The 15,782-nt window shown below is 45.8% G+C and overlaps 1 protein-coding gene and 1 long non-coding RNA gene across 6 annotated transcripts; one reads left to right on the plus strand and one right to left on the minus strand.

The window, feature by feature from the left end:
• Positions 1-1,858: 1,858 nt before the first annotated feature.
• LOC119139116 lies at positions 1,859-3,190 on the minus strand. The gene is made up of 2 exons (XR_005101303.1): positions 3,132-3,190; positions 1,859-2,491 (listed from the first exon to the last, which is right to left on the minus strand). It is a non-coding gene; the product is annotated as an uncharacterized LOC119139116 (long non-coding RNA).
• Positions 2,412-15,655, plus strand: nck1b (NCK adaptor protein 1b). 5 transcript variants are annotated; one of them, XR_005101302.1, is made up of 6 exons: positions 2,412-2,540; positions 7,727-7,968; positions 12,244-12,989; positions 13,063-13,273; positions 13,327-14,408; positions 14,487-15,655. XR_005101302.1 is itself a non-coding variant. In XM_037279503.1 (5 exons), exons 2-4 carry the CDS (start codon positions 7,743-7,745, stop codon positions 13,261-13,263), a joined length of 1,173 nt encoding a protein of 390 aa, XP_037135398.1. In that variant the 5' UTR covers positions 2,412-2,540; positions 7,727-7,742; the 3' UTR covers positions 13,264-13,280; positions 13,329-15,655. The 5 variants fall into 5 exon arrangements, 4 of the variants coding, with proteins under 4 accessions (XP_037135398.1, XP_037135397.1, XP_037135399.1 ...); XM_037279503.1 differs by having other exon boundaries at positions 13,063-13,280; positions 13,329-15,655; XM_037279502.1 differs by having other exon boundaries at positions 13,327-15,655.
• The last annotated feature ends 127 nt before the right edge of the window (positions 15,656-15,782 follow it).

Consider the following 15,782-nt stretch of genomic DNA (forward strand, 5'->3'; position numbering starts at 1 on the left):
TTGAATAAAAATTGTTTTCACTATGATTAGATTATTTGTAACAGGTTGGAGAACAATAAATTATTCATGATATATATATTAATTACCAAGTGCGAAAAAAATACAAACCTGCTCTCTGGTAATGGAATGTAACTTTTCCAGCTCTGACCGGCATTTTAGTGCAAGTTCATCTGGGCTGAGTTTCATGTTGCCAGAATCGTACAGCTGTGAGAGAGGTACAGGAAGCTTTCGCTTCACTGCCCTTGGCACAAAGTTGTCAGCATAGTCAGGGACAATGCTCAAAATTGCTGGTCTTCCACCGCATTCAGACAAAGCCTTGTAAAAGGCAGCTTTCTGCTCTTCAGTTGGTGGAGGAACATTCAGCAGTTTTCTCGCAGCACTTTCCTCAGGAGTTGAAACTTCTGACTTTCGTTTCTGGGCTGGACGGGCAAAATCGATATTGCATCCTTCAGCATATTCTATGCGCGATGCTGATGGTTTCAGCCACTGACAAGGTAGTGATGTGCATGAAGTGGCCGTCTTCATACGTATTAATGTCTCCAGGGCGAACAGGGATGCTGCTGAATGTGAACATGTTTCACCCAATCCAGCCATGCAGGTACAGTGGCAGCACAGGATCTGACCATCTTTCGCTATTGCTACCCAAGGTCTGAGGGGAGGATCATTCATCCGTTGAGAGTGTTTTACCTGAAACAGATAATATGACATACCTTATATTAGTATCAGTCCGTAATTTGGATATAATATACAAGGCTAGACCTCTTACTGTCCATTTATGCATATTTTACCTGGCATTTGGTAAATTTTCTCCTGAATCAATCATTTTTGAACAAGAGGCCTTTTGTAATAAAAAAAAGCTTATCAATGTGAGTTTTCATTAGAATCACTTCAGTAGTTTTTTCACAACCGCACTGTTACTGCCATGTGCGTGCCTTTTCCTTACCTTGGTCATGAGAAGAAATCGATTCTTGTTTGGAATCTGCCATATCAGCCCATCATGCACAAAACCTGCTGTAAAATACTTGTAGGCATCCAGACTCTTGTATGCCTTAAGGTCCTTTCCAGTGTACGGAGATGGTGAATCGACGAGGTAATTATAAATATCTGGATATGAGAGTTCAGGCAGGTCGGCTGTTGCAAAATGCTCAGGCGATTTTAGCATGCTTCTCGGTAAAAGATACGGATCCGTTGTGCCAACAAGGTTCAACTTCTCTCTGTAACGTTTCTTGGATTCTTCATCCAAATGCCCAACTTCGTTGGATAGCAAATCAGCCATAATTCGGATGAAATCGGTGAAAACGTAGCGCAGAAATCAGACAATCTATACAAACACGTAGGAACGAGCTGACGAGTTGACCGCCAAGATGGCGGCATAACACAAAATCACGTGATAAAACCACGTGACTGCAAAGCCTCTATTCCAACCCTTAATGCTGAGTGCCAAGCAGGGAGGTAATGGGTCCCATTTTTATAGTCTTTGGTATGACCCGGCCGGGGTTTGAACCCACAACCTTCCAGTCTCAGGGCGGACACTCTACCACTAGGCCACTGAGCTGGTCACAAAATCACGTGATAAAACCACGTGACTGCAAAGCCTCTATTTCCCAGAGGGAACGTGATCTGTGAGGGTGTACTTACCAAAATGTTCGTTAGAGAGCGCACCCGACTCATTTTTTATTCTCCACCTAGAGTGAGTGAACGTAATGCTAATTGTTATGAAGGTAATTTAGTAGTTTACATTATTTAAACATGACTACTATGCAGAGGGATGCATTTATGTCACACACCATGTTTTCATTTTGACTGCTGCAGCAGTCATAGCACAGATGTTGACTGTATGTCATTTTTACACATCACAAAGTATTTAGTGTTGGTTTATGAAATAATTCAGTTTTTAAACATTCACAGTCGCGATAAACTCCATCACAATCGGTACAACTTTAATTGAATTTAGAATAAATAATACGTCACGTTGCATGTTTGCTTCCTTAGTCAATGTTGATCACCTCAAATCCAAAATGTGAATTTGGCAAAAAAAAGATTTTACCTCTAACAGATTTTTTTTCAATCAAATACGTTTAGGGGAACGTAAACTTTAACTTTTGTGTTTTTTCCCCATTTAAGATTAAATTAAAAATTGTTAACGTAGAATGTCTTGCCAGTTTTTCTAATAATGTGTGCAAAATCATTACGTTCGTGCAATGACGTCGACAGATGTCAAGAGATTGCCTACAACCCATTCGTCCAATCAGAAGGGCGTTCATTCCTAAAACCAGCCAATGGCAAGAGATGTAGGTCGGACCTGGCGTCTGAACAGATTGCGGTGAGGCTAGCTACAGTTAGCCTAGCATAAGCTAACGCCGCCGAGCTATGACATGCTTGCAAACACACAGCCATGCTACTTGCAACGGCGGCTAACGTAGCCCCTTGACGTGGAGAATCTTTAACTTGGCCGCTCTCCGACGACGTCTCCGGGCCGGTTTGGGGAGCACTGCATTGGGAGGGAGAGACAAAAAAAGGTGGCTGTCGGCGAGAAGAAGGTAGGTAAGGCGTGACTTGTAAAATCAGTGGTGCCGCAGTGAGGCTTGTTATCGAGACAAGCCCCGAGGCTAGCTCTTTTTCACTTCACCGTACGTAACCTTCCATCACTACGGCGGCTAACGTGGCTAACCAGAGGCTACTTTCTCATGACTCCATTAACCTTATTCTGTTACTAAAACTCAACAGTCGTATTATTGGCGTAGCAACGTAACGCGACGTGCTTGTAGGAAGTTACCGCAGGTTAAATTGTCGCAATTGTCTTAATATGTTTTATTTTTATTTTGCTGATGGGGAAAGAAGGCAGTTAGCATCTTCGAATGTCTAGCATTTTCCAATGAGACGCCCTAGTTCAGTGGTCCCCAACCTTATTTGCGCCACGGACCGGTTACGTGTCAGAAATATTTTCGCGGACCGGCCTTTACATAAATAAATAATACATTTATATAAATAATACATTTATAACAAATATATAAATACGATGAAATAAATTGATACGACTAGCACAAAAACAAGTATAAACGACTTTTTATTTATTTATTTTTTAGTAATTATTTATTTATTGTTTATTAAATTTTATTAATACAACTCACCATTACGTTGAATTAGTGGGAGCACTGAGCTTGTTTCTCAGAAACGAGCCGGTCCCATCTAATCGGAGACAATGACACTCGAAGTGGTTAAGGTTTGTCTTTTATTGCAGGATGCTTGGTCTCCATGTGTCGAAGCAGTTTAAAGGCTCCATTGCCTCGTTAGCTAGCCTGTCGCCACATAATATGCAGAGTGGGCTTGGCGCGTCAGAGTCACCTGTGGCGATAAATCCATATTTTAAGTAGGACTCCAGAATTTTTTTTTTAAATGCAGCTTTCCTTTTCTTACAAGTCGTAGCCTCTTCTTCCGTCTCCTCATTGGGCTTTTTTCCCTTTCCTAAGAAGATTTCCAAACATCTCTGTTTCTTGCTCATTTTTGCTTGCTTCGCGGGCTCGACTGAGGTGACGTGTCACGTGACCGAGACTAGCGTCTTGACCTGAACCGACGGATGTAATTGGGAGAGAATCGCCAATTTTTTTTTTTTTACATTTTTCAAAATAAATTCTTACTCATTTTTGCTAGCTTTGCGGGCTCGACTGGGAAAACTTGTCACGTGACCGGGACGAGCGTCTTGACCTGAATTAATTGTTCGTCGATTTAAAAAAATAAATAAAAAATAATTCCTGTGCGGCTTGACGGCTCGGTACCAAGTGACCCACGGACCAGTACCGGTCCGCGGCCCGGTGGTTGGGGACCTCTGCTCTCGTTGAATTCATTATTTAATTTGGAAAAAACATTTATAGATCTATGTGATTAAAACATTTTTATGAGGTTGAAAGTTTTATATTTCCCTAGTTTTTTTTCTATTTTCCCCCAGGTATTTTTTCCAATGGGTATTGTAAGGGCGCGTCAATTATTTGAATTTTTTTAAATGCATATATTTATGGTCAGATCTTCTGTATAACTTTATCCTTATGTATACTTCTGTCAACGTAGCTTTAATAGTCCCTCATAGTTTGTGTAATTATTGTCTGACTGGTTGACGATCCTCTTGACAGTCTCTCATTCAGTTTTTCAAAGGGGGGAGTGAGAGACATTTGGTCGACTTAACGCGTTCTCGTAGGAGGTTAGGAAGACCTCACACATGGTTACTGCAGACCAATTTGAGTTCTTTGTTTTTTATTTGCCCATTGAGACATTTTGGATGTGGAACCCCGAAAGAGAGAGACGTTTTGGATTTTTAGAGGCCGGGCTGTATTTTCTTTGTTTTTTTTTCTTGGGCTGCCAGGTCCTGACATAACTCACTTTCTCATACCTTGAAGAATTCGTAACTGCATGAAAGCTTTATTCAGTTTGGTGTGTTGACACTGCAACAGCAACGAGGCCAATTATTATTATTTTTTTTTTAAAACGTTAATCCACTCACCCAGAGGCCGAGAGGTGTTGACTCAGACCACAACTGGGCTGTTTTTATTTTTTTGTTTTTTAGCTGTTCTGTCAGCTCAGGCCTTCTCTGTGTAAACGCTCGCCAGCCCCAAATCTGCCCCAACTGCGCTTATTCGTGACAGCCCAAAAAGAAAAAGCTAATGTGGCTGAGAATTTCCACAGTCAGATGACAAGCTGGAGATGCGCTCCTCTACAAAGTGGCTTTGGAAAGTTTCCTTTTCAGCCATATGTTTTGTTTGAGCTTGTTTCAAGCTTCGTAAATGCTTCTAAAATATTTAACATGTTTTGATTTTGAAATGAATGACAAGAACATCTTACTTTCCCTTCTCAATTTTTTTTAAATTTTTTTTTTATTGACTCACTCTGTACATTTATTACCGCCGGCTTGGTGTAAAAATGAGGAAATGTGCACTAAAATGTGGTCATCATTTTGAGTTTCACAATGACACCGCATATCTAAAATGTCCTCCGCGATTGCCCCAAACTGCTGGTAGCAATCTGTGGCCAACCTGTCTGCACTTTTGTTTCACCAGCACGCAAACCTGGAATGCCTCCCGCTCTCAAGATACTCTTCCACAAGTTTCAACAGGCACACTTCCTTTTCCCAAGTGGCTTATTTAGTCCTGTCGCGACAGCACCCGAGGGCTCGTATTAGCCGGGATGTCGGAAGTCGGCGAATTCATTTCAACAAACCCCCATCTGCTATTGTCAACAGGCACTTTTGAAGGCAATGATGGAGTTTTCCCGAATGCAACGAGGCTACAATCTCTGGCTTGGTCAAGCACATGACTTTCCCATCATCCGCTCAGCCTTGCGTCCACACTTCCTGTCTCACAGCTGACCCACCGAGTCTCCCATGACCCCTTTGCTGTGATGCTGCTGTGAGAATCTAGCCATGAGGTGCCGTCCTCGCGGGGCTCAATTGCTCCTGTCCAAAGCAGGCTAAAAATCCAGGATTGTAAATTGCGGGAAGTGTCGCAGCGCCAGTGGGGTCGAGTGCGCGCACTGAGCACATTCCAAAAGGCGAGAACCCTGTGATTTTAGCGGCCTGTCACAGGGATTAGGTTACTGTCTGCCCCTGTGAGCTCACGCCGTTGCTGTGTCAGTGCCTCAGCAATCTGGCTATGCGGCAAATACACCAACATCGCTCACTAACAAACATGGATCTATATTTGTCCCATTAGGCTTCAGGCCTGCTCGTGACATCATTTTTAGGACAGTCAGGGGCCATTTAGTGAAATCCAACACTGAGTCGCTTTAGATGTCTTTGAACGGCGGCAGATGCTGGCGCTGCAGAGACAACCGGGTCGTGCCCGCAGCTGCGGCGGGTTTCCTGGATGTGGTAATGTCAGTTTCAAAGCAACAACCTTGTATCACAACTTGATTGTCTTGGGTTCACTCGTCTGTGTTGTTCAGTGCAAAAGTTGGCCTCTGACTGAAAGCTTTGCCGCAAGGCTCCATTTGGCTTTCCTCAGGTAACAGGAAGTGGTGCACTTTCATTTGTTTGTTTTTGTCACTTCACCATCATGGATGGAAAGTGAGAAAGCCACACAAAAGCCTTCATTTGCCACCATACTTAACCACCACTCCATGTGGTCTGACTGCCCATGTTGACCTTGACTTGACGTTCTTCTCTGTGTTATTTTCAGAGTCCCCGGTTTTCCGGCATCCCTATATAATGACCTATTTTTTGCAAACGTCAAAGGTTATTTAACTTGGACCACCGACTTAGCACATCATTTCCTTTGTGCCCTCCATACCTGGCAAATCCCGTTTTCACCTCATCGACATGCCTTTCCGAATAAATACAACCTCTTACGACAGCTTTTACAAGTTTCCGTGCAGGAAATTGTCCAAAAGGGGGTGCTGTTGCACACTCGCTTGACCTATTTTCAGAGTTATTATTTTGAGATGATGGAAAGAAAAAGATTCCAGCTAAAAGTGAATTTTTCTTTTTTTCAAGAAAGCAGGGAGAGGGGGGGGGGGCTTAAAATGGTTAAATTAGCCTGAGAGAGGGATTTAGCCTGGCTTTACAGTGTGTGTGGCAAATGGACTGTGGATGCGACACCATTGGAGCAGTTTGACCCGTCTGCCCCGGTGTTTTAGGGCTTTGGCTCGCCAAGAGGCGGCCTTGGCTGGCTGTGCAGCTGACCGATTAGCTTGCAGCATCTGCCACTGTGGTTTTCTTTTCTTTTTTTGATCCTCCCTTACATCTGCACGGCGGCAAGTCACTGCAGAGTTGATGTGCAGTTAGCGTTCAGCTGCCTCAGTAGCTGAAGGGAAGTGAGACTCGGGTGCCGACTGAAATGTTGAATTATCTATTATAAAGAGAAGGAAGAGTAAAATGTCAACAGGCCATGATGACGTGAGGGGATGTTGTAAGAGGATAATTTATATTTTACCACACAACTCGGATGGATTTACATAAAACATATGTCGGCATTGTAAACAAAGGACCACTTTTTACATATAGTGCTGTATTTTTTTTTTCGTAGTCTTTTGACTGTATCCCATAAATGTCTCAACACCTAAAGATCTTCGAGGAAATCTCAGTTGCTGCCTTGCCATTATTTATTTATATTCCCACTCGTGGCTAATCGTGCTGAAAATTGCTTTAGCTCCCCGAGGTCCTTGCGTTTGCCCAAGGATCATGTTCTGGGCTGGTCCCAACGCCAGCTGTGGTTGAAACCTAGACCTAACATCAGTTGCTCAAATGAAAACCAAGCCAAGAACTCTCGATCGATGAGATTGGCGTCTGGTCCCTTAAGTCATGGAGTGCTGAGATTAAAGGTAGAACCAACGAGCTGCTCGTGACATCGGAGCAGCCTTCTCGCTCTCGCCAATGCTAGCCAACCCTTTCACATTAGCGCGTGCAGCGTAGCAGTGCTGATGGTGGAGTTTGTCACAAGACCTCCGATTGAATGTTGCTCTTTGTTTTTTTTAAAAGCTGGTAGTGACCCTCTTGAGAATGCCTGGGCAGCGTTGTTGCTCTTATAATGAGCAACTTCCCCGCCTTGACTTACTACACACAGCTAAACTCACTTAAAGAAAGCAAATATCCAGTATTTGAGTTCAAGAGTAATGATTCCGCATTCTTCCCTTTTATTGTATTTGGACAAATCCATCTGTCATTTAGTTCAAACGTCTGCAAAACGAGCTAACATGAGGTCATGTAAAGAACTTCCATCTGTTCCTTGTGCTTTCTGTGCAGTTCCCCTTCGCACAAGATGACGGAAGAGGTGATTGTCATCGCCAAGTTTGATTACATGGCCCAGCAGGACCAGGAGCTGGACATCAAGAAAAACGAGCGTCTCTGGCTCCTCGACGACTCCAAGTCCTGGTGGAGGGTCCGCAACGCCACCAACAAAACGGGCTTTGTGCCGTCCAACTATGTGGAGAGGAAGAACAGTGCCAGGAAGGCTTCCATTGTCAAGAACCTCAAGGACACACTAGGTAAAGATCTCACACGTCGTTACAGGAAGCATGGTGGAGTTTGACCCGTATCTGGTGCCACAGTGTGCAAATCTCTTATCTTCAGGCTGTGGGAACATTGTCTTCCCGGTAGCGTGGCAACGGGCCTAAACCGATTTGATCTCGCCTATGACTTTTAATGGCGCCCTTTCTGATGACCTTTTAATTTACAAGCACGGGATTGTTTTATTGCCGCACTTGGAAGCCGGCCCGTTATGTGCAAGCGCGTAACGCGAGCCTCGCCGCAACTCCCCCACCTGCCGTGGCGTTGGTCCGTGAGCTAAGCGCAGGTGAACAGCTGCACGAGCGGGCGGCGCACTAAATGCGCTCGTAGACACGCTTGGCTCTCAGGTTTACATCCGCCGAACTTGAGCTGCAGAGCGCCGAGCAGCTTGTAAAATTATAATTACAGTCGTAAGGAGCTTGTAAATACGCCAACCTGATCTATTAGTGGATTTGAGAATTTTTTAACTGGCGAATTGTGGGTGGTTATCACTTCTTTTATTTTTATTTTTTGAGTGAGAAACATTTTATTTAAAAAAAAAAAAAAAAAAAAAACGGCCACAAACACGTTTGTTGGGCGTGCTGTGGTGTCATCCTCCTAAAAGAATGTGTCAGGCTTTGGTGTGTGGAGGAGAAAATTCATGTCAAATTTTATTGTAGTCATGCAAGTCCATGAATCACCCGGTTGATAGCCAAGAGGAAAACATTTATTTGAATTCCAAAAATTGGCCACCCAAAAATAGCTCAACGCCTTCCTTTTACGTCTTTACATCTCATTTTCTTCTGACTTGAGCACCCACCCCTCCAGCTCCTTCCTTCTTCCCCTCTCCATGAGGGCCTCCCCGGCTCTAAATCTTATTGGCTCTTCCCCGGTCACATGGTCCGGGGAGTGGGCGCCCCCCCTCGCCCCAGCTCTCTGGGTGTTCACATGGAATAACTCTACAGCTGCAGTGGGAAGCAAGAGCAGCCGGGCAACGGATACCGAGAGGCTGGGCGGCGGCGGCAAGCCAAAAATGGACATGGCTAACCTATTCAAACACTTCTTTCGTAAGTTCTACACTTTGCTCGGTACATGCCAGGGTCCTCCTTTAACGTCGGTGGTCTAGTTTTTTTTTTATAGCTTTCTCGCCTTGCCTGGTTTGACCAGTTTTCTCTTTTGCTTTTTTTGCCGTTAAAGCTTTATTAGTCAAGTCTTCTCTTAGAAACAAACGTTTGTGCTAATATGTTGGTAGAGCACGGGAAGCGGGGGGGGGGGGGCAGGGGCGTCCTACACATACATACACACACACACACACACTGGGTGGATATTCCCTTGAAAATCCTTCTGCCCAAGCTGAAGCCTGTAATTGCCTCAGCTATCCTTCTGTCTTGCTTTTAAGTACATAGCCACGCCGCAACCCCCCACCCCAAACCCCTCGCTCGCTCGCTACTCGTGTCCTGCAACTCGACAGATAGCATTGTTGCTGTTGAAGACCCGCGCGCCACTTTTGTTTGGGGAACATCTCAAGACGCTCCGTTTCCTTTCATGCTCCCCCCCCGGGGCACTTGATTCTGGGAGGGCCCCCACGCACGCATCGCCCGACGGCCCGCCGGTCATGAGCTATCGCTGCTCACGTAGAACAGTGTGGTCATTGTGTCGGGTGCCATCTATTGAAATACAACCCCCTCCCGTTCCCTCTTGCCATCTCCTGCACCTCACAAACTTATCAGAGGAATGTCATTAGTTCGAGCCCTGTTGATCTTTTACAGGCTCTCTGTCGCGCACGCTTCTCCGTCATCTCAGGCTACTTCCATGTTGTTGTCGAAACGGATTACATAAAGATCAGCTAATAAACTAGTATTTTTCCAGAGGGGGGGGCAACTGGGGGGGAAGTTTGCTCTGTCCCCTACCTCTGTTTTCCTGTTTCTCAGTGAGCGGAAACTCTATAATTTGAGCCACATTTCTTACCTCCGCTGTATTGGAGGAGAGCTGGCCGGAGAGGAAGTGCACAAGTCAGAAGGAAGTTGAATCATTGTGCAGGGACTTGCATGTTCCCGATGTTTTATGCTAGCGCCGATGGTGGAATGCGGCGTTGCGCTATGTCTCTCGAACGCAACGAATCAAATTTGCAGTTGAAGTTTCTCATTGTCTGCAATGCGCTCGTGACAACACGCCGGCCACTTCACGAGACGCACTTCTGAAGTGGCTGACGGCAGCCTCGGGCGGGCGGTCGCTCGCCTCGTCGCCCTTTGTTGACAGCTCCCAGTTGGCATGTATGAACTGATAATTATCACATCTAATGTGCTTTGTAAAGTACCGCATTGTCATTCCACTTCATGCCTGATACCGAAATGCTCCGTATTCCCTGAGGGGTGAATTTGATTTTTATCAAGGCGTTGGGCCGTAAAGACTTTTTGATATATTATTTGAGTGGCCAAACTCATGACTTAAATGACAATGTTTTCAGTCACCTTACTAAATAGTCATTAACGAAGAGAAGAGATTTAAGATTGTAAAAAATTGTTACGGGGGGTCATATAGGCTTTACGCAAAAATGCTGCAATTTTCAGCCAGTCCGAGTGAGCCCATTGTGTCCCAAGCTTGGGGGATGTTCTGGCTTTTTGTCAGACAGCCTGACGCGGGGTGTTGACGTCCATAGAGGAAGAGCCCTGAAATGAAGGGAAGCCCGGGGTCGAGAGGGCCGCAGACAGACAATGGACAAGCTGCCAGTAAAGGGACAAAACAAAAGCAGTTCCTGTGTGCGCATGTTGGCCGAACAAACACCCGTCGGCGCTCGGGACACGTTCGCTCTTCCCCCCCTGGTGCCGCAAAAGTAAACATTCTCCTGTGGGCTTTTTGATGCTCATTAGCATACAAATGTTATGCTGACTTTTTTTTGTCAGTAGAGATATGCAAATAGAAATCAATAAAGACTGCCTACCTGGATCTGTGCGCTGCATGCAAATCCCAACTTTTTTTTTTTTTTTTTTTTATCACACTGACCCAGTTTAAGCAGCTAATCAAATGAGGTGGCCTTAGGCACTATTCTGTTTTCCATGCAAAGGCTTCATACAAGGAAGCAGAAACGAATCCCTCACAAGGCATCGGATACCCGGCCAGTTAAGCTAAAACTCTCTGTTCAGCAACCAGAGCTAAAGATGTTTTATTTCTGCAGTGCTGACCCCAAAAACTTGTTTGGAGCTCCGGCAGGCAGTGACGACGGGGCTTCCAGCAACTCGCACCTGATAAAACATCCCATCAGGCATGTTGCGGTTGAACATGTTTCATCACTTGGAGGACAAGTGTTGCATGAGTCAGTAAAGCTGACCTGTTTGAAGTCTGCTCTTAAACGCGGCGCCGTGACTAATAACAGGCTCTACCTGGAAGCGGTCTGGCCTCTTTGCACTCGTGTCGCGTTTTGTCCACGCTTCGGATCCTTTCCGGACAATTCGTCCGCGGCTTCTCAGAAAATAAACGCGTCATCCATCCAGCCAGCATCGTTGTGGAAAGTCCACCCTGTGTAATTTCAACCAGCTGACTTTTGATTATGCGAGTCTTTCAAACGTAATCAGAACGAGAGTTTTCCTACATCACGTCATCGGCCCGCTGATAGCGTTGAGAGCAAAGTCGTTCTGGCTCCAAGAATGATCGCCGCCCCGTTGCGTTGCTCGTTCGCGCCGTTTCGTAGGTCGCAATCGGAGTCCTGCCTGGAAGCGCTCTACCGTCTCCCGGAAAGCGGGAACAAAAGCATGACCTGCATCATCTGCGAACGCGCCACGCTGCCAAGTGGAAATTCTTGTCCCGGTAAGACTGAGATCACAGGCGTGCCAAAGCTTTGCCTCAGGGTTCCGCCAGAGGAAGAGAGAAGTGGGCCAGAGGATCTGCTAATCCCCTTTTTTGGATTCTACTAGACCTTCCGAACTCAAATACAATCCCTTGCAGGGGGCTAATCCATTTACCGTAATTTTCGGACTATAAGTCGCGTTTTTTTTCATAGTTTGGGTGGGGGGGCGACTTATACTCAGGAGCGACTTATATACATATATATGTTTTTTTTCACTTTTTTGGGCATTTTATGGCTGGCGCGACTTATACTCCGGTGCGACTTATAGTCCGAAAATTACGGTATTTGGATTTCTCAATAAGATCTGGACTGAAGTTGCCCCCCCCCCCACACACACACACACACACACAATTTGAGGTCTCTGGTCTGATTAATGTGTACCTTCTTGTTGCTAATGCTAACTAACTCTCGCCATTGATTTGTTTTCCAGGAATCGGGAAGGTGAAGAGCAGGAAGGGAGGCATGAGGGACACGGCCTCCAACGTGGACGCCGACGTGTACGCAGACAACGGCGAGCGGCTGTACGACCTGAACCTGCCCGCCCTGGTCAAGTTCAGCTACACGGCAGAGCGTGAGGACGAGCTCTCCTTGGTCAAAGGCACCCGGGTGGTGGTGATGGAGAAGTGCAGCGACGGCTGGTGGCGCGGCAGCCACAATGGACGCTCCGGCTGGTTCCCGTCCAACTACGTGACGGAGGACGTAGACGGGACGGCGGGGGGAGGGGGCTTGGGGGACCCGTCGGGGTCCCTCTCGGAGAAGCTGGCAGCGGTGGTGAACAGCACGGCCAACGGGAACCGGGTCTTACACACGGTGCAGGCGCTCTACCCCTTCAGCTCGGACAACGACGAGGAGCTGAACTTTGAGAAGGGCGAGGTGATGGAGGTGGTGGAGAAGCCCGAGAACGACCCCGAGTGGTGGAAATGCCGCAAGGCCGACGGCCAACTTGGCCTGGTGCCCAAGAACTACGTGACGGTGCTGGACTCGGGCTCCCACAAAACCACGGCGGGGCCCGCCGGCCCGCCCACGCCCGACTGTGACTACATTTCGCCGTCCATCAGCGGGCGATTCGCGGGCAAGGAGTGGTACTACGGTAAGGTGACGCGCCACCAGGCGGAGGTGGCACTCAACCAGCGAGGCACCGAGGGAGACTTCCTCATTCGAGACAGCGAGTCATCGGTGAGTTAATATCGGCCGCCGTTGGGTGATTTTTGAGAATCTCGTCTGTAAACCGATTGGTCGTGTCTTCCAGCCAAACGACTTCTCCATCTCGCTGAAGGCGCAGAGCAAGAACAAGCATTTCAAGGTGCAGCTGAAGGAGAGCCTCTACTGCATCGGACAGCGCAAGTTCAACTCCATGGAGGAGCTTGTGGAACACTACAAAAAAGCGCCTATCTTCACCAGTGAGCAGGGCGACAAACTCTATCTGGTCAAGGCCCTGTCCGCCTCCTGATCCCCCCCCCCCACAAAACACAATCCCATCTTGACACACACACTTGTAAATGACACACACACACGCACACACACACACACACACACACACACAAACAGAGACCGGAACACACACTGACATCAAGACTGAAGGCTTGACACGTCATCAGGACTTTGTAGGCCTGGTTGAGCATTCCAAGAGGAGGACGGACGGGAAAAAAGGCGCGAAAGGAGGAAGAATGTTGGGAGTGTTGGGAGACACAAAAAAAAAAAAAAAAAGACTAAGGACTCCTGAGAGCAGACGATGGACCTCTTGGCCACTTATTTATGATGTGATCCAGATGTTTTCGCTGGCAGTCGTATATTTCCACCTCCATAGCTTAGTCGCATTTAGTTTGTCGCAAACGTATATATAATCTTTTTAACTGTTACTTTTTAAAATGTGACTTTTATTTTAACGATAGAGCAAGCCCCTCCGGTATGAAGCCCCCGGATTTAGATCTGAAGGTGTTAACATCTGCTAGTGAAGCGACCAAAATATATTTATTGATTCTCTTGGTTGTGCAAATAATGGACAGCTTTTGTTTTTAATTTTTTTGCTGTATTTTTTGAGGGGGATCCCAGAAACTTCAAAGCCACAACTGATCTGAATACTTTTTTTGGGGGGCTTTTGCATTATATTTATTTCATCCTTAAAAGGAGACTTGTGCTTTTTTTTTTTTTGCCAAATTTCTATGCAGCTCTGGAAATGGGTCTGGTGGGAAAGCCTGAGGGGGGGGTCGTCAAAACATTCGTCATCTCAGCAGAGCCGCGGGCTAAACTGAGTCCCAAAGATGATGTCACTGCGCTAAATTAGCATGGCTGCAGGGGAACCAAGTAGGGGAGGTCACTAGATGTGCTTGCTTGGCTGTACGTTACAAGTGGGAGAGTCCATCTGCTGGAAGTGTGGGAGTGTGCTGTTATTTGTCTCATTGAAAGTGTCGTGTCGTAATCCAGATTGAGTGCTGCGCATCTGTGTTTCTTTGGATGATGATTTGTCCATCTGGTTAAGGAGGAAGAGGGGGCGGAAAGAGGAGCCAAGGAAGAGGAGAACGACGTCCCGTGTAGTAGCGCATCTGGAATTCTGCTCGGGCAGGGAGAAGGGGAGACTATCTCTGTGTTCTCCAGGTGAGCGATGACTCGCTAAAGAGCCCAGTCCATTCCCGCTTTTAGATTTATGATGAGCTGATCTGGCTCACATTCCAGGATGAAACATCCGGAAGGTTTTTATCCAGTAAACGCCTTTTTCTCCCTGCAAAAATCTAATTTTTCACAGGACTCACGTTACATTGCCCCGTTATTATGAATGACTCTTACATCATTGTGACACTGCAGAGTCTTTTGAACACATTGGAGGATTTGGGAGATTTTTTTTTTTTTTTTGTAATGTGCCTTCACAGCTTTCTGTCAACCAAAGTTTTGTTTTATTTGTTTTTGGCGGTCTACCGTGTTCACTAGTAATGCTGCGTGACATTTGTTTTTTAAGCAGGGGTGAGGAACATAATGGCCTTAGGGTCATATGTGGCCAACCAAAGTCTGAGCATTTTACTTAGCTGGCCAGTCAATTTTACAAACAAATAAACCAGTTTAACCCCAAATATGCCTCATTTTTTCCCCTCCTAATATGTCATGCATATGATCCATGGAGGACTTAATTAAGGTTCTCTACCTCTGCTTTAAAGCTTTGCATGTTGCATGGGATGAGTTAATGGATGCTCGTCCTTGACTTATCCCCCCCCCCCCCCTTGCATAAAATGCCTGTTGTGTAGTTTTCAAGTGTCCTTACATTGCAAACCTGAAGTGAATGCCTACATGTACAGTTGAGAGGACGTACAGATGTGATGTAATCACGGCCGGAGCACCTCAAGTGTTTGAACGTTTCATTCAATTTTTATGTTTATTTGTTTTTACAGTGTAACCACATACAATAGATGACCTGTAAAAGTCTCATGTAAATGTTGGTTGTTCAAATACAAGGATGACAGAATCTGCCAACGTTTGAGATTTGAATATAACAGATGTAGCTTTTGTCTCTGCACCAATGGAGACGGCATGAGCAGCTGTAAAGAACAAAAGTTTGCTTAAAAAACATCGGTAGCCACTTGAGACAAATGTTCTAAACAAGTGACCCGTGTTAACGTTGGTGCTTTTGTGCTGCTTACATTTTATTTTATTTTCCCCCTCTTCCTGTGCGCCAGAGTGAAGCAAACACATCTATGCTGATGTGGAATAGTATAAAAAGCAGTGCTGTGAAATTTATTGTCAATTGTCATGCTCTTTAAATGCTGTTTTTAACGGAGGGGAGATCGTCTTCAAGTGTTTATTACTTAGAAGAGTTTATTAATGTTTCAAAGACGTAATAAACATAAAACTAAGCCATGCGATTGTATTTTAATGTGCCCAAACATTCTATGTCGTTTAAATCATCTGCTGTCAGTGCCTTCAAAGGGGAACATTGATGTCAGTCAAATGGGTTTGTTTGTTTTTGTTTACCTTTCCGTA

This window comes from Syngnathus acus, chromosome 20 (assembly GCF_901709675.1).
Source record: "Syngnathus acus chromosome 20, fSynAcu1.2, whole genome shotgun sequence".
NCBI lineage: Eukaryota > Metazoa > Chordata > Actinopteri > Syngnathiformes > Syngnathidae > Syngnathus > Syngnathus acus.